Source organism: Panulirus ornatus, chromosome 3 (genome assembly GCF_036320965.1).
Source record: "Panulirus ornatus isolate Po-2019 chromosome 3, ASM3632096v1, whole genome shotgun sequence".
Lineage (NCBI taxonomy): Eukaryota > Metazoa > Arthropoda > Malacostraca > Decapoda > Palinuridae > Panulirus > Panulirus ornatus.
Genome location: NC_092226.1, coordinates 3184578 through 3209687, shown reverse-complemented (window position 1 = coordinate 3209687; position 25110 = coordinate 3184578). Strand labels below are relative to the sequence as shown.

At 41.5% G+C, this 25110-nt stretch overlaps 1 protein-coding gene across 3 annotated transcripts in view; it reads left to right on the top strand.

The window, feature by feature from the left end:
- The window catches only part of LOC139760043 (uncharacterized), a 300444-nt gene that overhangs the window by 139844 nt on the left and 135490 nt on the right, over positions 1 to 25110 (top strand). For all 3 annotated transcript variants that reach the window (XM_071682807.1, XM_071682799.1, XM_071682788.1), the window contains 4 exons: positions 3068 to 3208; positions 18174 to 18335; positions 20343 to 20478; positions 21930 to 21997. In XM_071682807.1, the coding sequence (XP_071538908.1) occupies positions 3068 to 3208; positions 18174 to 18335; positions 20343 to 20478; positions 21930 to 21997 (507 nt within the window). The remainder of the gene's footprint in view (positions 1 to 3067; positions 3209 to 18173; positions 18336 to 20342; positions 20479 to 21929; positions 21998 to 25110) is intronic.

The following is a 25110-nucleotide window of genomic DNA, read 5'->3' as shown; positions in this document are numbered from 1 at the left end:
ATACATAAGTATACTTATGTAAGTAGGAGAGATGGCCAGAGAGCGTTATTGGATTACGTGTTAATTGACAGGCATGCGAAAGAGAGACTTTTGGATGTTAATGTGCTGAGAGGTGCAACTGGAGGGATGTCTGATCATTATCTTGTGGAGGCTAAGGTGAAGATTTGTATGGGTTTTCAGAAAAGAAGAGTGAATGTTGGGGTGAAGAAGGTGGTGAGAGTAAGTGAGCTTGGGAAGGAGACCTGTGTGAGGAAGTACCAGGAGAGACTGAGTACAGAATGGAAAAAGGTGAGAACAATGGAAGTAAGGGGAGTGGGGGAGGAATGGGATGTATTTAGGGAATCAGTGATGGATTGCACAAAAGATGCTTGTGGCATGAGAAGAGTGGGAGGTGGGTTGATTAGAAAGGGTAGTGAGTGGTGGGATGAAGAAGTAAGAGTATTAGTGAAAGAGAAGAGAGAGGCATTTGGACGATTTTTGCAGGGAAAAAATGCAATTGAGTGGGAGATGTATAAAAGAAAGAGACAGGAGGTCAAGAGAAAGGTGCAAGAGGTGAAAAAAAGGGCAAATGAGAGTTGGGGGGAGAGAGTATCATTAAATTTTAGGGAGAATAAAAAGATGTTCTGGAAGGAGGTAAATAAAGTGCGTAAGACAAGGGAGCAAATGGGAACTTCAGTGAAGGGCGCAAATGGGGAGGTGATAACAAGTAGTGGTGATGTGAGAAGGAGATGGAGTGAGTATTTTGAAGGTTTGTTGAATGTGTTTGATGATAGAGTGGCAGATATAGGGTGTTTTGGTCGAGGTGGTGTGCAAAGTGAGAGGGTTAGGGAAAATGATTTGGTAAACAGAGAAGAGGTAGTGAAAGCTTTGCGGAAGATGAAAGCCGGCAAGGCAGCAGGTTTGGATGGTATTGCAGTGGAATTTATTAAAAAAGGGGGTGACTGTATTGTTGACTGGTTGGTAAGGTTATTTAATGTATGTATGACTCATGGTGAGGTGCCTGAGGATTGGCGGAATGCGTGCATAGTGCCATTGTACAAAGGCAAAGGGGATAAGAGTGAGTGCTCAAATTACAGAGGTATAAGTTTGTTGAGTATTCCTGGTAAATTATATGGGAGGGTATTGATTGAGAGGGTGAAGGCATGTACAGAGCATCAGATTGGGGAAGAGCAGTGTGGTTTCAGAAGTGGTAGAGGATGTGTGGATCAGGTGTTTGCTTTGAAGAATGTATGTGAGAAATACTTAGAAAAGCAAATGGATTTGTATGTAGCATTTATGGATCTGGAGAAGGCATATGATAGAGTTGATAGAGATGCTCTGTGGAAGGTATTAAGAATATATGGTGTGGGAGGAAAGTTGTTAGAAGCAGTGAAAAGTTTTTATCGAGGATGTAAGGCATGTGTACGTGTAGGAAGAGAGGAAAGTGATTGGTTCTCAGTGAATGTAGGTTTGCAGCAGGGGTGTGTGATGTCTCCATGGTTGTTTAATTTGTTTATGGATGGGGTTGTTAGGGAGGTAAATGCAAGAGTTTTGGAAAGAGGGGCAAGTATGAAGTCTGTTGGGGATGAGAGAGCTTGGGAAGTGAATCAGTTGTTGTTCGCTGATGATACAGCGCTGGTGGCTGATTCATGTGAGAAACTGCAGAAGCTGGTGACTGAGTTTGGTAAAGTGTGTGGAAGAAGAAAGTTAAGAGTAAATGTGAATAAGAGCAAGGTTATTAGGTACAGTAGGGTTGAGGGTCAAGTCAATTGGGAGGTGAGTTTGAATGGAGAAAAACTGGAGGAAGTGAAGTGTTTTAGATATCTGGGAGTGGATGGCAGCGGATGGAACCATGGAAGCGGAAGTGGATCATAGGGTGGGGGAGGGGGCGAAAATTCTGGGGGCCTTGAAGAATGTGTGGAAGTCGAGAACATTATCTCGGAAAGCAAAAATGGGTATGTTTGAAGGAATAGTGGTTCCAACAATGTTGTATGGTTGCGAGGCATGGGCTATGGATAGAGTTGTGCGCAGGAGGATGGATGTGCTGGAAATGAGATGTTTGAGGACAATGTGTGGTGTGAGGTGGTTTGATCGAGTGAGTAACGTAAGGGTAAGAGAGATGTGTGGAAATAAAAAGAGCGTGGTTGAGAGAGCAGAAGAGGGTGTTTTGAAGTGGTTTGGGCACATGGAGAGAATGAGTGAGGAAAGATTGACCAAGAGGATATATGTGTCGGAGGTGGAGGGAATGAGGAGAAGAGGGAGACCAAATTGGAGGTGGAAAGATGGAGTGAAAAAGATTTTGTGTGATCGGGGACTGAACATGCAGGAGGGTGAAAGGAGGGCAAGGAATAGAGTGAATTGGAGCGATGTGGTATACCGGGGTTGACGTGCTATCAGTGGATTGAATCAAGGCATGTGAAGCGTCTGGGGTAAACCATGGAAAGCTGTGTAGGTATGTATATTTGCGTGTGTGGACGTGTGTATATACATGTGTATGGGGGGGGGGTTGGGCCATTTCTTTCGTCTGTTTCCTTGCGCTACCTCGCAAACGCGGGAGACAGCGACAAAGTATAATAAAAAAAAAATAAAAAATAATGCAACTTCTCTCTATACTCTTCTGTAAGAATCATCATTGGTACTAGAGTTCTTTAGTTTTGGAGAGACTGTTGCCATGGCTACCCCTTTGAGAGAGTTCCAATTGGACAAGGCATCAGAGATATAGATAGATAGATAGATGGACATTTAGTGTGGCTGACACTTATTAGTGAGACTGGTCTGTAGTTCAGCTTCTATTCCCAGTCTCCTTTCTTACGTGTAGGTGTGGTGTTTGCCCTTTTTCATACCCTTGGCACTATCAGTGACACATTGAACAGTAACTCAAGTGGTTTATCTTGTATATCTTACAAACAGATGGGGGATATTATCCCAAGGGGGTTTAGTTAGGCTTAATTTATCCCAGATTGGATACATGGAGTCTCACCCTTTCTCACAAGACCCCTGTACAGGAATTTCTTTTTTCAAATTTCAAAATCCTATATTTAATTACTGACAATTTTTGAACTTTTTTGTATTTTCTTTTGCTGTCTAGGTTGTGGAGAATGTGGGCAGCCTAACCATGATTGCCAACAACACCATATACAAGCAATATCAGATAAACCTGTCCAGACAAGAGCCTGGGCATCCCTACCTGCTCAGCATCTTGTGATTCGTAAAGTTACAGATACAGAAGGTAAAATTTCTTTGCTTATGTATTTCACTTTAATAAAGTTTTTGTACTCCCATTTGAAAGAGTCAGATTATGTATTTATCATCTTAAGTTTTCACCAGCTCATCAATGTCCCTTCCTACTTTTCCTTGTGTGGACCCTTTTTTTTTGTCTCTGGATATGATTTTAATGTTTCTGTTGCTCACATTAGAAGTAAAAGCCTGTATATGTTTTTTCAGTTATCTGTTTTTGATTACCTATTTGTATTGTACAGGGAGGGACTTCTACACTAGTAGAGCCCCATCCCTTGAACTTTCACTACCGTGATAACTTTTTTAACTTCTGTGTGTTTTCTGCAGTCACAATCACATAATTTAGTTCATTTCATTCATCCACTTCCTGTATACAATGAAAGTGCTTCATTACATCTTCTCTAACGAGTTTCTTGCTTGACATCACAATCTGGCCTCTTGTTATTGAATCCTTGCGTCTTTCAAAGAATTGTTTACTGTTGACTTCATCATTCAGGTTTAAAAGCTTAAAGTGATGATCATCTTACCCCTTACTTTTCTTTCTTCCATGATGGACAAATCTAAGACCTCTAACCTCTCCCTATAACATTTTATTATTTATTTATTATACTTGTCACTGTCTCCCGTGTTAATGAGGTAACGCAAAGAAACAGATGAAAGAATGGCCCAACCCTCCCACATTCACATTTATATACATAAACGCCCACACACGCACATATACATACCTATACATTTCAACGTATACATACACATAATGCAGACATATACATATATACACATGTACATATTCATACATGCTACCTTCATGCATTCCCACCACCACCCCACCACACATGAAATGGCACCCCCTCCCCTGAATGCGTGTGAGGCAGTGCTAGGAAAAGACAACAAAGGCCACACTCGTTCACACTTAGTCTTCAGCTGTCATGTGGAATGCACAGAAACCACAGTTCCCTTTCCACATCCAGGCCCCACAAAACTTTCCATCCCGATAACATAGCTGTTGATTCTGATACTGTTTTATTTGCCCTTTCCTACATCTTCTTTTTAAGTTCATTGTGCTTCTTTAATTACTTGGAAAGCATATTCTAATTTTGTCCTAATCCAAGATGTGAACAGTTTGCAGAATATTTCGTTATTCACATACTTGAATGCTCTTCTGATATTTGCAAGCCAACAGTTGGTCTCCTGTACTATACTCTGAATAAGGGACTCTGGTGACAGGTTTGGAACAGTGTCTTCTCCCAAGTCTCTCTCAAACAGATTTCTGCATGCATCAGCCTTTATTACTTACTATTTTTTACTTAATGTTTGCATTTCCCTTTTTTTTGCTAGTCACATTGATGTGACATTTTCATGGATCATCAGGTTAAGAAGTAATGTGTACATGGAGGTGGTACTGAGTCATTCTTCAGTACATCTGTTTAAGTGTATCCTGATTTCTTGATAAGATATTGCTAAATCATGCTGGATTTTGATAAGGTGTAGTGAGACTGCTCATTTTATCAATCTTTGCCTTGGATTTAAAAGAAAATTGAATCATGCATCCATGCTTTTGTTCGTAAGTATGATTTAAATTTCGGTTTTTGATCTTTACTTTTCCTAAGTGATTCTTGTTTCTATCTTTTGCTCATGTTTTAAAACAGGTTTCAAGACATACCTTTACATCTTTCCTGTGATTGTCCTTGCTAAACTTTTTCTTTCTTTCATGTCTTCTTACTTACTTACCTTAGCAAGATAGCATTTGGAAGAAACATCTTAGCTTTAGAGGGAAAATCCTCAATGGTTCCTTTCTTTTTTACTTATTTTGGGGAGTAATAGTACATGAGGGGAAGGTTTCAACCTCAAGCTCATGCCCCTCATATTTGCCTTCTGTAGACATGGAAGAGGTATTCTCTGCTTTCCCTCCCCAGGAATAAATGTTTGCTATGTCATATTCTTTTTTCTTTTAAGAATTGGTGATGTCACTATTTTTTTTCAACTGTTTAGTCATGTTTGAATATTGAGCTGAATCATGCATCAATTGTCACAGAAATGTGAGTGTCTGTTATTTAAATCTTGCCTGTCCAATAAGTGTTTTGTTTTGTTCCTCATTATACACTTGTCATTGGTATGTTACAGCTATTCATAATAGCAAAATGAAAATTCATTGCCCTTGTGTAGATTTTCAACTCTGAAACTGCACATTTCATCTGAAATGCTCCGAGTGCAAACACAGAAATTAATTCCTACGGAATATATGTATATTGTAATACTCACTGATATAGAAAAACCCAGAAGAATAGTGTATTTTCCTTTATTTTTGTGTGGCTAGGTTTTACTTTACAAAAATCACATTGAAGTGAACAGGCAGCTAATGTAAGATAACTGCTTTTTCTGGGCATGATATCTCATATACATATTTACACAGTACACATTTTATGGTATCTTTTCAGGCATAATTTTACTATATGTATTAAGCATGTATGACTCATGGTGAGGTGCCTGAGGATTGGTGGAATGCGTGCATAGTGCCATTGTACAAAGGCAAAGGGGATAAGAGTGAGTGCTCAAATTACAGAGGTATAAGTTTGTTGAGTATTCCTGGTAAATTATATGGGAGGATATTGATTGAGAGGGTGAAGGCATGTACAGAGCATCAGATTGGGGAAGAGCAGTGTGGTTTCAGAAGTGGTAGAGGATGTGTGGATCAGGTGTTTGCTTTGAAGAATGTATGTGAGAAATACTTAGAAAAGCAAATGGATTTGTATGTAGCATTTATGGATCTGGAGAAGGCATATGATAGAGTTGATAGAGATGCTCTGTGGAAGGTATTAAGAATATATGGTGTGGGAGGCAAGTTGTTAGAAGCAGTGAAAAGTTTTTATCGAGGATGTAAGGCATGTGTACGTGTAGGAAGAGAGGAAAGTGGTTGGTTCTCAGTGAATGTAGGTTTGTGGCAGGGGTGTGTGATGTCTCCATGGTTGTTTAATTTGTTTATGGATGGGGTTGTTAGGGAGGTGAGTGCAAGAGTTTTGGAAAGGGGGGCAAGTATGAAGTCTGTTGGGGATGAGAGAGCTTGGGAAGTGAGTCAGTTGTTGTTCGCTGATGATACAGCGCTGGTGGCTGATTCATGTGAGAAACTGCAGAAGCTGGTGACTGAGTTTGGTAAAGTGTGTGAAAGAAGAAAGTTAAGAGTAAATGTGAATAAGAGCAAGGTTATTAGGTACAGTAGGGTTGAGGGTCAAGTCAATTGGGAGGTGAGTTTGAATGGAGAAAAACTGGAGGAAGTGAAGTGTTTTAGATATCTGGGAGTGGATCTGGCAGTGGATGGAACCATGGAAGCGGAAGTGGATCATAGGGTGGGGGAGGGGGCGAAAATTCTGGGAGCCTTGAAGAATGTGTGGAAGTCGAGAACATTATCTCGGAAAGCAAAAATGGGTATGTTTGAAGGAATAGTGGTTCCAACAATGTTGTATGGTTGCGAGGCGTGGGCTATGGATAGAGTTGTGCGCAGGAGGATGGATGTGCTGGAAATGAGATGTTTGAGGACAATGTGTGGTGTGAGGTGGTTTGATCGAGTGAGTAACGTAAGGGTAAGAGAGATGTGTGGAAATAAAAAGAGCGTGGTTGAGAGAGCAGAAGAGGGTGTTTTGAAATGGTTCGGGCACATGGAGAGAATGAGTGAGGAAAGATTGACCAAGAGAATATATGTGTCAGAGGTGGAGGGAATGAGGAGAAGAGGGAGACCAAATTGGAGGTGGAAAGATGGAGTGAAAAAGATTTTGTGTGATCGGGGCCTGAACATGCAGGAGGGTGAAAGGAGGGCAAGGAATAGAGTGAATTGGAGCGATGTGGTATACCGGGGTTGACGTGCTGTCAGTGGATTGAATCAAGGCATGTGAAGCGTCTGGGGTAAACCATGGAAAGCTGTGTAGGTATGTATATTTGCGTGTGTGGACGTATGTATATACATGTGTATGGGGGTGGGTTGAGCCATTTCTTTCGTCTGTTTCCTTGCGCTACCTCACAAACGCGGGAGACAGCGACAAAGCAACAAAAAAAAAAAAGAAATTAAGCATGATACACAAATACATATCATTACATGAACAGTACACATGTCTGGAAGCAGAAGTGAGTCATTGGGGGTGAGGGGGCAAAGGTTCTGGAAGTAGTGAGAAATGCGTGAAAAGAGAGGGTATTATCTAGGAGGACAAAAATGGGTGTTTGAAGATATAGTAATCCCAACAATGTTGTATGGATGCAAGGCATAGGTTATACATGAGGATGTGTGGAAGAAGGTAGATGTATTGGAAATGAAATGTTTGATGGCAATATGTGGTGTGAGGTGGTTGGATTGAGTAAATTATGAAAGGTAAGAGAGACGTGTGGTAATAAGAAGAGTGTGGTTGAGACCTGAAGAGGATGTGCTGAAATGGTTTGAACATATGGAGAGAATGAGTAAGGAAAGGTTGACGAAGAGGATACATGTGTCAGAGGTGGAAGGAGCAAGAAGCTGGAGACCAAATTGGAGGTGGAAGAATGAGACTGAGTGTGAATGAATGTGGCCTTTTTTTTGCCTGTTTCCATGGCACTACCTCACTGACACAGGGGGTGGTGATGCTGTTTCCTCTGGAGCTGGGTGGCATTGGGAATTGATGAAGACAAGCAAGTATGAATATGTGCAAGTGTATATATGTATATGTATGTATATGTGTTATCCCTGGGGATAAAGGAGAAAGAATACTTCCCACGTATTCCTTGCATGTTGTAGAAGGCGGCTGAAAGGGGAGGGAGTGGGGGGCTGGAAATCCTCCCCTCTCATTTTTGATTTTCCAAAAGAAGAAACAGAAGCGGGCCAAGTGAGAATATTCCCTCAAAGGCTCAGTCCTGTGTTCTTAACGCTACCTAGCTAATGCAGGAAATGGCGAATAGTATGAAAGAAAAAAAGTATATTTGTATATGTTGATATGTATATGTACATGTATGGGTGTTTATGTATATACATGTGTATATGAGTGGATGGGTCATTCTTTGTCTGTTTCCTGGTGCTACCTTGCTGATGCAGGAAACAGCAATCAAATCTAATAAAATAAATGAAATATAATGTATGTATATATACGTGCTTGAGCATGTATGTATATATGTGTATATGAGTGGATGGGTCTTTGTGTGTTTCTTGGTGCTACCTCGCTGATGTGGTGAATGGCAATCATGTATAATAATAATAATGTAAAGATATTGATAATAAGGATATATGTGTCAGAGGTGGAGGGAATGAGGAAAAGTGGCAGACCAAATTGGAGGTGGAAGGATGGAGTGAAAAAGATCTTGAGGGACCGGAGCCTGAAGATACAGGAGATTGAAAAGCGTGCAAGGAATAAAGTGAATTGGAATGATGTGGTATACCGGGGTCAATGTGCTGTCAGTGGATTGAACCAGGGCATGTGAAGCGTCTGGGGTAAACCATGGAAAGTTTTGTGGGGCCTGCAGGTGGAAAGGGAGCTGTGGTTTTGGTAAATTATACATGACAGCTAGAGACTGAGTGTGAATGAATGTGGCCTTTGTTGTCCTCTCCTAGCGCTACCTCGTGGACATGCGGGGGGAGGGGGTTATCATTTCATGTGTGCCAGGTGGCAACGGGAATGGATAGAGGTAGCAAGTATGAATTATGTACATGTGTATATATGTATATGTCTTTGTATGTATATATATATATGTATACGTTGAGATGTATTGGTATGTATATGTGCGTGTGTAGACGTGTATGTATATACATGTGTATGTGGGTGGGTTGGGCCATTCTTTCGTCTGTTTCCTTACACTACCTCACTAATGTGGGATACAGTGACAAAGTATGATAAATTAGATGATTTATATATATATATATATATATATATATATATATATATATATATATATATATATATATATATATTTTTTTTTTCTTTTTTTTTTTTTTGCTTTGTCGCTGTCTCCCGCGTTTGCGAGGTAGCGCAAGGAAACAGACGAAAGAAATGGCCCAACCCACCCCCATACACATGCCTTGATTCAATCCACTGACAGCACGTCAACCCCGGTATACCACATCGCTCCAATTCACTCTATTCTTTGCCCTCCTTTCACCCTCCTGCATGTTCAGGCCCCGATCACACAAAATCTTTTTCACTCCATCTTTCCACCTCCAATTTGGTCTCCCTCTTCTCCTCGTTCCCTCCACCTCCGACACATATATCCTCTTGGTCAATCTTTCCTCACTCATTCTCTCCATGTGACCAAACCATTTCAAAACACCCTCTTCTGCTCTCTCAACCACGCTCTTTTTATTTCCACACATCTCTCTTACCCTTACGTTACTTACTCGATCAAACCACCTCACACCACACATTGTCCTCAAACATCTCATTTCCAGCACATCCATCCTCCTGCGCACAACTCTATCCATAGTCCACGCCTCGCAACCATACAACATTGTTGGAACCACTATTCCTTCAAACATACCCATTTTTGCTTTCCGAGATAATGTTCTCGACTTCTACACATTCTTCAAGGCCCCCAGAATTTTCGCCCCCTCCCCCACCCTATGATCCACTTCCGCTTCCATGGTTCCATCCGCTGCCAGATCCACTCCCAGATATCTAAAACACTTCACTTCCTCCAGTTTTTCTCCATTCAAACTCACCTCCCAATTGAATTGACCCTCAACCCTACTGTACCTAATAACCTTGCTCTTATTCACATTTACTCTTAACTTTCTTCTTTCACACACTTTACCAAACTCAGTCACCAGCTTCTGCAGTTTCTCACATGAATCAGCCACCAGCGCTGTATCATCAGCGAACAACAACTGACTCACTTCCCAAGCTCTCTCATTCCCAACAGACTTCATACTTGCCCCTCTTTCCAAAACTCTTGCATTCACCTCCCTAACAACCCCATCCATAAACAAATTAAACAACCATGGAGACATCACACACCCCTGCCGCAAACCTACATTCATATATATATATATATATATATATATATATATATATATATATATATATATATATATATATATATATAAATATATATATATATATATAAATATATATATATATATATATATATATATATATATATATATATATATATATATATATATATATATATATATTTTTTATTATTATTTTGCTTTGTCACTGTCTCCTGCATTTGCGAGGTAGCGCAAGGAAACAGACAAAAGAATGGCCCAACCCACCCACATACACATGTATATACATACACGTCCACACACGCAAATATACATACCTATACATCTCAATGTATACATATATATACACACACAGACATATACATATATACACATGTACATAATTCATACTGTATGAATGTGAGAATATATATATATTTATTGACTTATATTTATTTTGCTTTGTTGCTGTCTCCCGCGTTTGCGAGGTAGCGCAAGGAAACAGACGAAAGAAATGAGTCAACCCACCCCCATACACATGTATATACATACACGTCCCCACACGCAAATGTACATACACATACATCTCAATGTACACATATATATACACACAGACATATACATATATACACATGCACACAGTTCACACTGTCTGCCTTTATTTATTTCCATCGCTACCTCACCACACATGGAAAAACATCCCCCTCCCCCCTCATGTGTGCGAGGTAGCGCTAGGAAAAGACAACAAAGGCCCCATTTGTTCACACTCAGTCTCTAGCTGTCATGCAATAATGCCCGAAACCACAGCTCCCTTTCCACATCCAGGCCCCACACAACTTTCCATCGTTTACCCCAGACGCTTCACATGCCCTGATTCAATCCATTGACAGCACGTTGACCCCGGTGTCCCACATCGATCCAATTCACTCTATTCCTTGCACGCCTTTCACCCTCCTTCATGTTCAGGCCCCGATCACTCAAAATCTTTTTCACTCCATCTTTCCACCTCCAATTTGGTCTCCCACTTCTCCTCGTTCCCTCCACCTCCGACACATATATCCTCGTGGTCAATCTTTCCTCACTCATTCTCTCCATGTGCCCAAACCATTTCAAAACACCCTCTTCTGCTCTCTCAACCACACTCTTCTTATTTCCACACATCTCTCTTACCCTTACATTTTTTTTTTTTTTTAAATTTTCCAAAAGAAGGAACAGAGAAGGGGGCCAGGTGAGGATATTCCCTCAAAGGCCCAGTCCTCTGTTCTTAACGCTACCTCGCTAATGCGGGAAATGGCGAATAGTATGAAAATATATATATATATATATATATATATATATATATATATATATATATATATATATATATATATATATATATATCTTTCTTTCAAACTATTCGCCATTTCCCGCATTAGCGGGGTTGCGTTAAGAACAGAGGACTGGGCCTTTGAGGGAATACCCTCACTTGGCCCAATTCTCCGTTCCTTCTTTGGGAAAATTAAAAAAAAAAACGAGAGGGGAGGATTTCCAGCCCCCCGCTCCCTCCCCTTTTAGTCGCCTTCTACGACACGCAGGGAATACGTGGGAAGTATTCTTTCTCCCCATCCCCAGGGATATATATATATATATATATATATATATATATATATTATTTTTTTTTTTACTATACCCCGTCACTTTCTCCCGCATTTGCGAGGTAGCGCAAGGAAACAGACGAAAGAAATGGCCCAACCCACCCCCATACACATGTATACACATACACGTCCACACACGCAACCATACACACCCACACAGCCCCCCACGGCCCACCCCAGACGCCTCACACGCCCCGACTCAATCCGCCGACAGCACATCAACCCCGGCACACCACACCGATCCAACTCACTCCATTCCCCGCCCGCCCGTCACCCCCCTGCATGCCCAGGCCCCGACCACCCAAAACCCCCCTCACTCCATCCCTCCACCCCCAACCCGGCCCCCCACCTCCCCTCATTCCCTCCACCTCCGACACACACATCCTCCCGGTCAATCCCTCCCCACCCACTCTCTCCATGTGCCCAAACCACCCCAAAACAACCTCCTCCGCTCCCCCAACCACGCTCCCTCCACCTCCACACATCTCTCCCACCCCCACATCACTCACTCGACCAAACCACCCCACACCACACACTGTCCCCAAACATACACACACATATATATATATATATATATATATATATATATATATATATATATATGATAGAGTTGATAGAGATGCTCTGTGGAAGGTATTAAGAATATATGGTGTGGGAGGCAAGTTGTTAAAAGCAGTGAAAAGTTTTTATCGAGGATGTAAGGCATGCGTACGTGTAGGAAGAGAGGAAAGTGATTGGTTCTCAGTGAATGTAGGTTTGCGGCAGGGGTGTGTGATGTCTCCATGGTTGTTTAATTTGTTTATGGATGGGGTTGTTAGGGAGGTGAATGCAAGAGTTTTGGAAAGAGGGGCAAGTATGAAGTCTATTGTGGATGAGAGAGCTTGGGAAGTGAGTCAGTTGTTGTTCGCTGATGATACAGCGCTGGTGGCTGATTCATGTGAGAAACTGCAGAAGCTGGTGACTGAGTTTGGTAAAGTGTGTGAAAGAAGAAAGTTAAGAGTAAATGTGAATAAGAGCAAGGTTATTAGGTACAGTAGGGTTGAGGGTCAAGTCAATTGGGAGGTAAGTTTGAATGGAGAAAAACTGGAGGAAGTAAAGTGTTTTAGATATCTGGGAGTGGATCTGGCAGCGGATGGAACCATGGAAGCGGAAGTGAATCATAGGGTGGGGGAGGGGGCGAAAATCCTGGGAGCCTTGAAGAATGAGTGGAAGTCGAGAACATTATCTCGGAAAGCAAAAATGGGTATGTTTGAAGGAATAGTGGTTCCAACAATGTTGTATGGTTGCGAGGCATGGGCTATGGATAGAGTTGTGCGCAGGAGGATGGATGTGCTGGAAATGAGATGTTTGAGGACAATGTGTGGTGTGAGGTGCTTTGATCGAGTAAGTAATGTAAGGGTAAGAGAGATGTGTGGAAATAAAAAGAGCGTGGTTGAGAGAGCAGAAGAGGGTGTTTTGAAATGGTTTGGGCACATGAAGAGAATGAGTGAGGAAAGATTGACCAAGAGGATATATGTGTTGGAGGTGGAGGGAACAAGGAGAAGTGGGAGACCAAATTGGAGGTGGAAAGATGGAGTGAAAAAGATTTTGTGTGATCGGGGCCTGAACATGCAGGAGGGTGAAAGGAGGGCAAGGAATAGAGTGAATTGGATCGATGTGGTATACCGGGGTTGACGTGCTGTCAGTGGATTGAATCAGGGCATGTGAAGCGTCTGGGGTAAACCATGGAAAGCTGTGTAGGTATGTATATTTGCGTGTGTGGACGTATGTATATACATGTGTATGGGGGTGGGTTGGGCCATTTCTTTTGTCTGTTTCCTTGCGCTGCCTCGCAAACGCGGGAGACAGCAACAAAGCAAAAAAAAAAAAAAAATTATTATACTGTGTTGCTGTCTCCCGCATCAGCGAAGTAGCGCAAGGAAACAGACGAAAGAATGGCACAACCCACCCACATACACATGTAGACACATACATATCCTCACACACACATATACATACCTATACATTTCAACGTATACATATATATACATACACAGACATATACATGTATACACATGTACATAATTCATACTTACTGCCTTTATTCATTTCCATCGCCACCCCACCACACATGAAATGACAACCCTCTCCCCCTGCATGTGAGCGAGGCAGTGCTAGGAAAAGACAACAAAGGCCACATTTGTTCACACTCAGTCTCTAGCTGTCATGTAAAATGCACCAAAACCACACCTCCCTTTCCACATCCAGGCCCCACAAAACTTTCCATGGTTTTCCCCAGATGCTTCACATTCCTTGGTTCAATCCATTGACAGCACGCCAATCCCGGTATACCACATAATTCCAATTCACTCTATTCCTTGCATGCCTGTCATCCTCCTGCATGTTCAGACCCCAATCGCTCAAAATCTTTTTCATTCCATCTTTCCACCTCCAGTTTGGTCTCAGACTTCTCCTCGTTCCCTCCACCTCAGATACATATATCCTCTTTGTCAATCTTTTCTCACTCATTTTCTCTATGTGACCAAACCATTTCAAAACACCCTCCTCTGCTCTCTGAACCACACTCTTTTTATTACCACACATCTCTCTTGCCCTTTCATTACTTACTTGATCAAACCAGCTTACACCACGTCTTATCTTCAGACATCTCATTTCCAGCACATCCATCCTCCTCCACTCAACTCTATCTATAGCCCATGCCTCGCAACCATATAACATTGTTGGAACCACTATTCCTTCAAACATACCCATTTTTGCTTTCTGAGATAATGTTCTCACTTTCCACATATTTTTCAATGCTCCGAGAACTTTTGCCCCCTCCCCCACCCTGTGACTCACTTCCGCTTCCATGGTTGCATCCGCTGCCAAATCCACTCCCAGATATCTAAAACACTTCCCTTCCTCCAGTTTTTCTCCATTCAAACTTATCTCCCAATGGACTTGTCCCTCAATCCTACTGTACCTAATTTCCTTGCTCTTATTCTCATTTACTCTCAGCTTTCTTATTTCACACACTTCACCAAACTCAGTCACCAGCTTCTACAGTTTCTAACCTGAGTCTGCCACCAGTGCTGTATCAACAGCGAACAACAACTGACTCACCTCCCAAGCTCTCTCATCCACAAAAGACTGCATTCTTGCCCCTCTCTCCAAAACTCTTGCATTCACCTCCCTAACAACCCCATCCATAAACAAATTAAACAACCATGGAGACATCACGCACTCCTGCCGCAAACCGACATTCACTGAGACCCAATCACTTTCCTCTCTTCCCACTCGCACACATGCCTTACATCCTCGAGAAAAACATTTCACTGCTTTTAACAACTTGCCTCCCCTACCATATATTCTTAATACCTTCCACAGAGCATCTCTATCAACTATATCAGATGCCTTCTCCAGATCCATATATGCTACATGCAAATCCATTTGCTTTTCTAAGTATTTATCACAAACATTCTTCAAAGCAAACACCTGATCCACACATCCTCTACCACTTCTGAAACCACACTGCTCTTCCCCAATCTGGTGCTCTGTACATGCCTTCACCCTCTCAATCAATACCCTCCCATGTAATTTACCCGGAATACTGAGCAAGCTTATACCTCTGTAATTTGAGCACTCACCTTTATCCCCTTTGCCTTTATACAATGGCACTATGCATGCATTCCGCCAATCCTCAGGCACTTGACCATGAGCTATACATACATTGAGTATCCTTACCAACCAGTCAAGAACACAGTCACCCCCTTTTCTTCATAAATTCCTCTGCAGTACCATCGAAACCCACCACCTTGTCAGCTTTCATCTTATGCAAAACTTTCACTACCTCTTCTCAGTTTGCCAAATCATTTTCCATGACCCTCTCACTTCGCACATCACCTCAACCAAAGCACCCTTTATCTGCCATTTTATCATCTAACACATTCAACAAACCTTCAAAATACTCACTCCATCTCCTTCTCACATCACCAGTACTTGTTATTACCTCCCCATTAACCCCCTTCACCGACGTTCCCATTTGTTCTCTTGTCTTACGCACTTTATTCACCTCCTTCCAAAACACCTTTTTATTCTCCCTAAAATCTAATGATACTTTCTCACCCCAACTCTCATTTGCCCTCTTTTTCACTTCTGCACCTTTCTCTTGACCTCCTGCCTCTTTCTTTTATACATCTCCCAGTCATTTGCACTATATCCCTGCAAAAATTGTCCGTATGCTTCTCTCTTATCTTTCGCTAGTAATCTTTCTTCTTCATCCCACCACTCACTGCCCATTCTAATCTGCCCACCTCCCACTCTTCTTGTGCCACAAGCACTGTTTGCGCAAGCCATCACTGCTTCCCTAAATACATCCCATTCCTCCCCCACTCCCCTTATGTCCTTTGCTCTCACCTTTTTCCATTTTGAACTCAGTCTCTCCCGGTACTTCCTCACACAAGTCTCCTTCCTAAGCTTATGTACTTTCACCACTCTCTTCACCCCAACATTCTCTCTTCTTTTCTGAAAACCTCTACAAATCTTTACCTTCACTTCCACAAGATAATGATCAGACATCCCTCCAGTTGTACCTCTCAGCACATTAACATCCAAGAGTCTCTCTTTCACATGCCTATCAATTAACATGTAATCCAATAATGCTCTCTGGCCATCTCTCTTACTTACATATGTATACTTACGTATATCTCTCTTTTTAAACCAGGTATTCCCAATCACTAGTCATTTTTTAGCACACAAATCTACAAGTTCTTCACCATTTCCATTTATAACACTGAACCTCCTATGTACACCAATTATTCCCTCAACTGCCACATTACTCACCTCTGCATTCAAATCACCCATCACTATAACCCAGTCTCATGCATCAAAACTGATTACACACTCACGCAGCTGCTCCCAAAACACTTGCTTCTCATGATGTATCTTTTCATGCCCAGGTGCATAGGTGCCAATAATCACCCATCTCTCTCCATCCGCTTTCAGTTTTACTCATATCAATTTAGAGTTTACTTTCCTACACTCTGTCACATACTCCCACAACTGTTTCAGGAGTAGTGCTACTCCTTCCTTTGCTCTTGTCCTCTCACCAACCCCTGACTTTACTCCCAAAACATTCCCAAACCACTCTTCCCCTTTACCCTTGAGCTTCGTTTCACTCAGAGCCAAAACATCCATATATATATATATATAGATATCTGGGAGTGGATTTCACAGCGGATGGAACCGTGGAAGCAGAAGTGAATCAAAGGGTGGGGGAGTGGGCAAAAGTTCTGGGAGCGTTGAAAAATGTATGGAAGTCAAGAATGTTATCTTGGAAAGCAAAAATGGGTATGTTTGAAGGAATAGTGGTTCCAATAATGTTATATGGTTGCAAGGCGTGGGCTATAGATAGAGTTGTGTGGAGGAGGGTGGATGTGCTGGAAATGAGATGTTCAAGGACAATATGTGGTGTGAGGTGGTTTGATCGAGTAAGTAATGAAAGGGTAAGAGAGATGTGTGGTAATAAAAAGAGTGTGGTTGAGAGAGCAGAGGAGGGTGTTTTGAAATGGTTTGGTCACATAGAGAGAATGAGTGAGAAAAGATTGACAAAGAGGATATATGTGTCAGAGGTGGAGGGAACGAGGAGAAGTGGGAGACCAAATTGAAGTTGGAAAGATGGAGTGAAAAAGATATTGAATGATCAGGGCCTGAACATGCAAGAGGGTGAAAGGCGTGCAAGGAATAGAGTGAATTGGAACGATGTGGTGTACGGGGGTCGACATGCTGTCAATGAATTGAACCAGGGCATGTGAAGCATCTGGGGTAAACCATGGAAAGTTTTGTGGGGCTTTGATGTGGAAAGGGAGCCGTGGTTTCAGTGCATCATACATGACAGCTAGAGACTGAGTGTGAACGAAGGGGGCCTTTGTTGTCTTTTCCTAGCGCTACCTCGCGCACATGCGGGGGAGGGGGTTGTCATTTCATGTTTGGCGGGGTGGCGACGGGAATGAATATGGGCAGACAGTATGAACTATGTACATGTGTATATATGTATGTGTCTGTGTGTGTGTGTATATTTGTATACATTGAGATGTATAGGTATATATATGTGCATGTGTGGATGTGTATGTATATACATGTGTATGTAGGTGGGTTGGGCCAACCTTTCGTCTGTTTCCTTGCGCTTCCTCATTAATGCAGGAGACAGCGACAAAGTATAATAAAGAAAATATGAAATATATGTGTGTGTGTGTATAAGTGGATAGGCCATTCTTTGCTTCCTGGCACTACCTCACTGATGCGGGAGACATCGATCAAGTATATTAAATAATGGATGAATATACTGTAAAGAGTTAAGAAGTATGATTATGTGGCATTACTCTGTTTAATATTTTAGGGCTTGCTTTTTACAGAGTTTGGTGTGTTTGCTCGCAAGCCTATTCCAAAGCGAACCCAGTTCGGGCCCTTTGAAGGAATTATGAAAGTAGAAGCCATTGAATCCATTGCTCCTTTTGGCCTCATTTACACCATCATTTCTGGAGAAGAAATCTTACACTTGGATATTTCTGATGAAGGTACAGTATGAGTAAGGTGGCTGATATTTTTCTCTCTGAAAAGCTAAGTTGCAGATTAATAAATAATATCTTAAGATTCATATGTTGCAAGGTAATTTGCATCTCACTTGTACCATAGATATAGCATGCAAAGTTCTACATTTGATCAAGGTCACAAGGTCATGCTGCAAGATGCATATGTGCATGATAATGTATTTAAGTTTCTAAAAGATAGGACAGAAGTGGGGAGTGCTTATCTTCCTTGAAGGGTCAGTCTGAGATGTCTGAATGTGTGTGTATGTAACCAAGATGAAAAGAAGGAGAGGTAGGTTGTATGTTTGAGGAAAGGAACCTTGATGTTCTTACTATGAATAAACCAAAGCTCAAGGGTAAAGGAAAAGAATAGTTTGGGAATTTATTAGGAGTTAAGTTAGTGGTTGGTGTGAGGGCAAATACTAAAGAAGTGGTAGCACTACTGCTGAAGCAGGAGTTGTGGGAGGGTGTGAAAGAATGTAAGGTAGTGAGCCTCAGGCTGATGTAGATAAAAATGAAAGTGGCTTGTTAGAGATGGATGATTATTAGTGCTTATGCATCTGGCCATGATAATAGAACAAGAGAGACAAATGTGTTGGGAGCAGTTGAGTGAGTGAGTCAGCAGTTTGATAGATTGATGGAAAAAAAGGGATGTGTGGATGACCCAAATTTTTGTGGTTAAGATGTCTGTGGAAAAGTATTTAGTGAAAGTTTAGAAGATGTATGCAGCTTTTATGGATCTGGAGAAAGTGTATGACAGAGTTGAGTGGAATGCTCTATTGGATGTGTTAAGGATATATCGGTTTGGGGACAACTGTTGCATGGTGTAAAAGCCTTCAATAGAGGAGCAGATGCATGTGTTAAGAGTGGAGAGTTGAGCGAAAGTTTTGGTATACATGTGGGCGTGAGGCAGGCCATGTGATGTCACCAAAGCTTTTTAGCATACATATATGAATGGAGTGATAAGAGAGATGAAAGCAAAGCTAGGGAAAGAGGATGCAAAGATTGAGTGTTGCAGTAAGGTATGATTGTTAATGACATGCATGTTTGCTGATGATACTGTGTTGTTTGCTGAGAGTGAAGAGTTCCAGATGGTTTTAAGTTAATGTTTTATGTTGTTTAAGCTTGAGCAATTGAAGGTGATTGCAGGTAAAAGTAAAGTAATGGTGCTTGAGAGGAAACAGAGTGAACATATAGATTTTGCCAAACATATACAGTGAGAGAAAAAATTGTACTAAACTGTGCTTTGGATATTGAAGGAGAAAAACTGGAAGAAGTAAGAGAATTTAAGTATCCAAGAGCTGTCTCGGGTAAATTTGGTGATATGGAAGGAGAGATAATGGAGGTGCAGTACAGGGTAGAAGAGTAAGTGGGTCCCTTAATAGAATAATGAAGAGTAAATGTGTAAGTATGAAAGTGAAGAAAGGATTAAGGGACAGCATAGACATCCCAAACATAACCCATGCAGCTGAAACATGGACATGGAATGAGTTATAGAAAGTCGAGAATCCAGGTTGTGGAAATGAGCTATTTGAGGAGCAAGTGGTATGACTAGATGGAATGAAGAAAGAAATAAAGGGGCTTATGAGAGATATGCTATGGCAAAGAATACAAAGGGAATGAATTATCGTAGAGTCAGTGAAACATAATACTTTGAGGTGGTTTGTGCATGTGGAAAGAATGTAAGATGGGGAGTTTACAAGGATGATAGTATAATTAGTATAATGTGTGATGGTATAATTAAAGATTTGGCATGAGAGGGAGGCATTGGGAAACAGAGTGGAAGAATACTAAAGGAAGAGAAGTGGTAGAAGAATGGGTAGAATAGTGTATGTTAGGGAGGCAAGTAAGGACAAATACAAGTGGACCCTCTTTTGCTGTGACCACCCCCTTGGTTGCAGTTCTTGAATGGGGTGGCCATCAAAGATACATTGGTAGATTGATATACAAATAAGAATTTCTTCATACATTTCAATGGTCACATTTTCTGGGCAGGGTCTTCAAATTGGATGCGGTTTGTGCGAAAAGCGACGACTTACTTGGAACAGAACTGTGTGGTTATGCAGATAGATGGGGCTCTCTTCTTCCTTACCACTACTGATATAGCTTCTCGCACTGAACTCAGAGTTGGGTAAGTTGTTTTCTTTTGCCCAATGGAGCCTATATTTTTAGTTTTGATATTTGTAATTGAAATATACTCATTATAACTATGTATGGAATGAATTTTTTTTACCTAATTGTTTCCTCTGCTGTTGCAAAGTTACATCAGCAACAAACGAAGTTGCCACACTTACACATATCCATTCTCTTTAGATAATACATGGAAACCAAGGTCAACCATCATTACATCCAAACCCACCCACTGTATGGTACTACAAGGCCCTCTTTACACCATCCTTTCATCCTCTCAGTCTTCCCCATCCCTTGACCCAACCACATCAGAAATATATATCCACTTAACTGACACTCTCTTTTCACCTGTCTTCTCCATATACCTAATCCATTTCAGCATACCTTTCAGTCAGACTGCATTTACTACCACACTTCTCTCTGACACTGACTTATCTGACACTATCAGTCCATCTCGCACCACATATCATCTTTATGCATTTTATTTTCGAAACATCTGTCCTCTTCCTTTCCTTTGCCTTTAGGGCTTAAGACTCACATCAGTACAACACTGCTTGAACCACCATATCCACAGATATATCCATCTTTACCCCTACAGGCATTGACCTTTCCTTCTTCACATTCTTTAGTGCAATCAAGACTCTAGCCCCTTACACCTTATGACTCACTTTAACCTCCATGGTTCCATCCACTGCAGGTCCACACTCAGGTGTCTAAAACACTTCCATTCTTCCAGGTCCTCCCCTTTCAAATGTACTCTCAGGCCATTCTGTCCCAACACCTGTCACACCTCATTACCTTCTTTTGTTCATATTGACTTTTAACTTCTTCCTTTCACATGCTGTCTGATCCTCTCTTACTGCTTTCTACAGTTTCTCTCTCGAGTCTTCCACCAGAGTTGTGCAATTTCCAGACAGCAACTGATTCACCTTCCAAGCAACCTCACTCCTAGTATAATGCCCCTTGTTCCAAGACCCTTGCATCTACCTCCCATATCTGTCCATAAACAACTTAGAGTGACATGGTGACGTTGCACATTCTTGATCCAAACGCCATCTTCACTAGGTATCAGTTAACTTCCTTTCTACTTGCTCATCTCTCCTAGTAAAATTTCTCTGCATTTTGTACCTGTACTCCCACACCATATATTCATAACAACCTCTAGAAGGCATCTCTGTCAGCCTTATTATTTATTTTCTGCAGATTGATATTTTGTAGTCATATTCTCTGTGCCTGCCACCAACTTTTTAGTCACCAGTCCCCCATACACTTTACCAGATGTACTCAACTGACATATTTCTGTAGTTTGCATATTAATTTTTGTTCCTGTTACCTGTATGCAAGGGCACTATACGTGCATTTAACCATTCCTCTGGCACCTCATCTTGGGGCTATACAGATTTCAATCAGCCTAACTAACCAATCAGTGATACTTTATATCTATTTGAACAGATATTCAAAGCAGTATGCTGACAAGAGGAACCTGCAGACCCTTGAGCCCACTGGAGAGGAGATAAAAAGTGAGATATTACATGTTTGCTTTAGAAATTTTGTCTACTTTCTTCTGCCATATCTGATCATCTGATAATTTTCATTCTGTAAATCATGCAATAAGAAGCACTTCACTTAAATATGAAAGCCTTTTTGTAGTACACAATAGAACCTAATGAACAGGGCTTTACAAATTACCCACCAGTACTTAAGGAGTGTGACCTCTGTCCTGGCATCCACCTCAAACACAATATTGACAAACAATATTCTCATTGTATTTGTATTGATTTGATAAGCACTGAACAGTAACTCTACCAAACTATATCGTAAACTCCATTCCAACCAATATATCTCTGTCTGTAATTGCACTCACTTGGCGTGGTCAAGTAACTTTTTTTGGTGTATTTTTATTCTGGACACACTTGCCTTCTTCGACATTACAAACACCAGGTCAACATATCATGAGACCGTTTATGCCCCAGATGCATCCCCCCATACTGAAGTCAATAAAGACATACTCTTCAATCGTCAAGTGTTTATCCTACAAAGACTTTATATGCAACATTATCATACTTTATGACTTTGTTCCTGCCTGGTGGTCATGGCTGGTTTCCTGAGCACTATACAAATGTTACAGAAGTGTTGAAGAAGTAAGGGGATTCCTGGGACAAGAAGTAAGCAAATTTGCATACATATATATATGCAGCAGGTTTGGATGGTATTGCAGTGGAATTTATTAAAAAAGGGGGTGACTGTATTGTTGACTGGTTGGTAAGGTTATTTAATGTATGTATGACTCATGATGAGGTGCCTGAGGATTGGCGGAATACGTGCATAGTGCCATTGTACAAAGGCAAAGGGGATAAGAGTGAGTGCTCAAATTACAGAGGTATAAGTTTGTTGAGTATTCCTGGTAAATTATATGGGAAGGTATTGATTGAGAGGGTGAAGGCATGTACAGAGCATCAGATTGGGGAAGAGCAGTGTGGTTTCAGAAGTGGTAGAGGATGTGTGGATCAGGTATTTGCTTTGAAGAATGTATGTGAGAAATACTTAGAAAAGCAAATGGATTTGTATGTAGCATTTATGGATCTGGAGAAGGAATATGATAGAGTTGATAGAGATGCTCTGTGGAATGTACTAAGAATATATGGTGTGGGAGGCAAGTTGTTAGAAGCAGTGAAAAGTTTTTATCGAGGATGTAAGGCATGTGTACGTTTAGGAAGAGAGGAAAGTGATTGGTTCTCAGTGAATGTAGGTTTGCGGCAGGGGTGTGTGATGTCTCCATGGTTGTTTAATTTGTTTATGGATGGGGTTGTTAGGGAGGTGAATGCAAGAGTTTTGGAAAGAGGGGCAAGTATGAAGTCTGTTGTGGATGAGAGAGCTTGGGAAGTGAGTCAGTTGTTGTTCGCTGATGATACAGCGCTGGTGGCTGATTCATGTGAGAAACTGCAGAAGCTGGTGACTGAGTTTGGTAAAGTGTGTGAAAGAAGAAAGTTAAGAGTAAATGTGAATAAGAGCAAGGTTATTAGGTACAGTAGGGTTGAGGGTCAAGTCAATTGGGAGGTAAGTTTCAATGGAGAAAAACTGGAGGAAGTAAAGTGTTTTAGATATCTGGGAGTGGATCTGGCAGCGGATGGAACCATGGAAGCGGAAGTGAATCATAGGGTGGGGGAGGGGGCGAAAATCCTGGGAATCTTGAAGAATGTTTGGAAGTCAAGAACATTATCTCGGAAAGCAAAAATGGGTATGTTTGAAGGAATAGTGGTTCCAACAATGTTGTATGGTTGTGAGGCGTGGGCTATGGATAGAGTTGTGTGCAGGAGGGTGGATGTGCTGGAAATGAGATGTTTGAGGACAATGTGTGGTGTGAGGTGGTTTGATTGAGTAAGTAATGTAAGGGTAAGAGAGATGTGTGGAAATAAAAAGAGCATGGTTGAGAGAGCAGAAGAGGGTGTTTTGAAATGGTTTGGGCACATGGAGAGAATGAGTGAGGAAAGATTGACCAAGAGGATATATGTGTCAGAGGTGGAGGGAACAAGGAGAAGTGGGAGACGAAATTGGAGGTGGAAAGATGGAGTGAAAAAAATTTTGAGTGATCAGGGCTTGAACATGCAGGAGAGTGAAAGGCGGGCAAGGAATAGAGTGAATTGGATCGATGTGGTATACCGGGGTTGACGTGCTGTCAGTGGATTGAATCAGGGCATGTGAAGCGTCTGGGGTAAACCATGGAAAATTGTGTAGGGCCTGGATGTGGAAAGGGAGCTGTGGTTTTGGTGCATTATTGCATGACAGCTAGAGACTGAGTGTGAACGAATGGGGCCTTTATTGTCTTTTCCTAGCGCTACCTCGCACACATGAGGGGGGAGGGGGATATTATTCCATGTGTGGCGAGGTGGCGATGGGAATGAATAAAGGCAGACAGTGTGAATTGTGTGCATGTGTGTATATGTATGTGTCTGTGTGTGTATATATATATGTACATTGAGATGTATGGGTATGTATATTTGCGTGTGTGGATGTGTATGTATATACATGTGTAGGGGGGTGGGTTGGGCCATTTCTTTCATCTGTTTCCTTGTGATACCTCGCAAACGCGGGAGACAGCGATAAAGCAAAATAAAATATATATGTAAATATATCCCTGGGGATAGGGGAGAAAGAATACCTCCCATGTATTCCCTGCGTGTCGTAGAAAGCGACTAAAAGGGGAGGGAGCGGGGGGCTGGAAATCCTCCCCTCTTGTTTTTTTTCTTAATTTTCCAAAAGAAGGAACAGAGAAGAGGGCCAGGTGAGGATATTCCCTCAGAGGCCCAGTCCTCTGTTCTTAATACTACCTTGCTAATGCGGGAAATGGCGAATAGTTTGAAAGAAAAAGAAAGAAATATATGTAAATATATATATTATACTTTGTCGCTGTTTCCTGCGTTAGCGAGGTAACGCAAGGAAACAGACGAAAGAATGGCCCAACCCACCCACATACACATGTTTATACATACACGTCCACACACACACATATACATACCTATACATCTCAACGTATACTTATATATACACACACGGACATATACATATATACACATGTACATAATTCATACTGTCTGCCCTTATTCATTCCTGTCACCACCCTGCCACATAATGA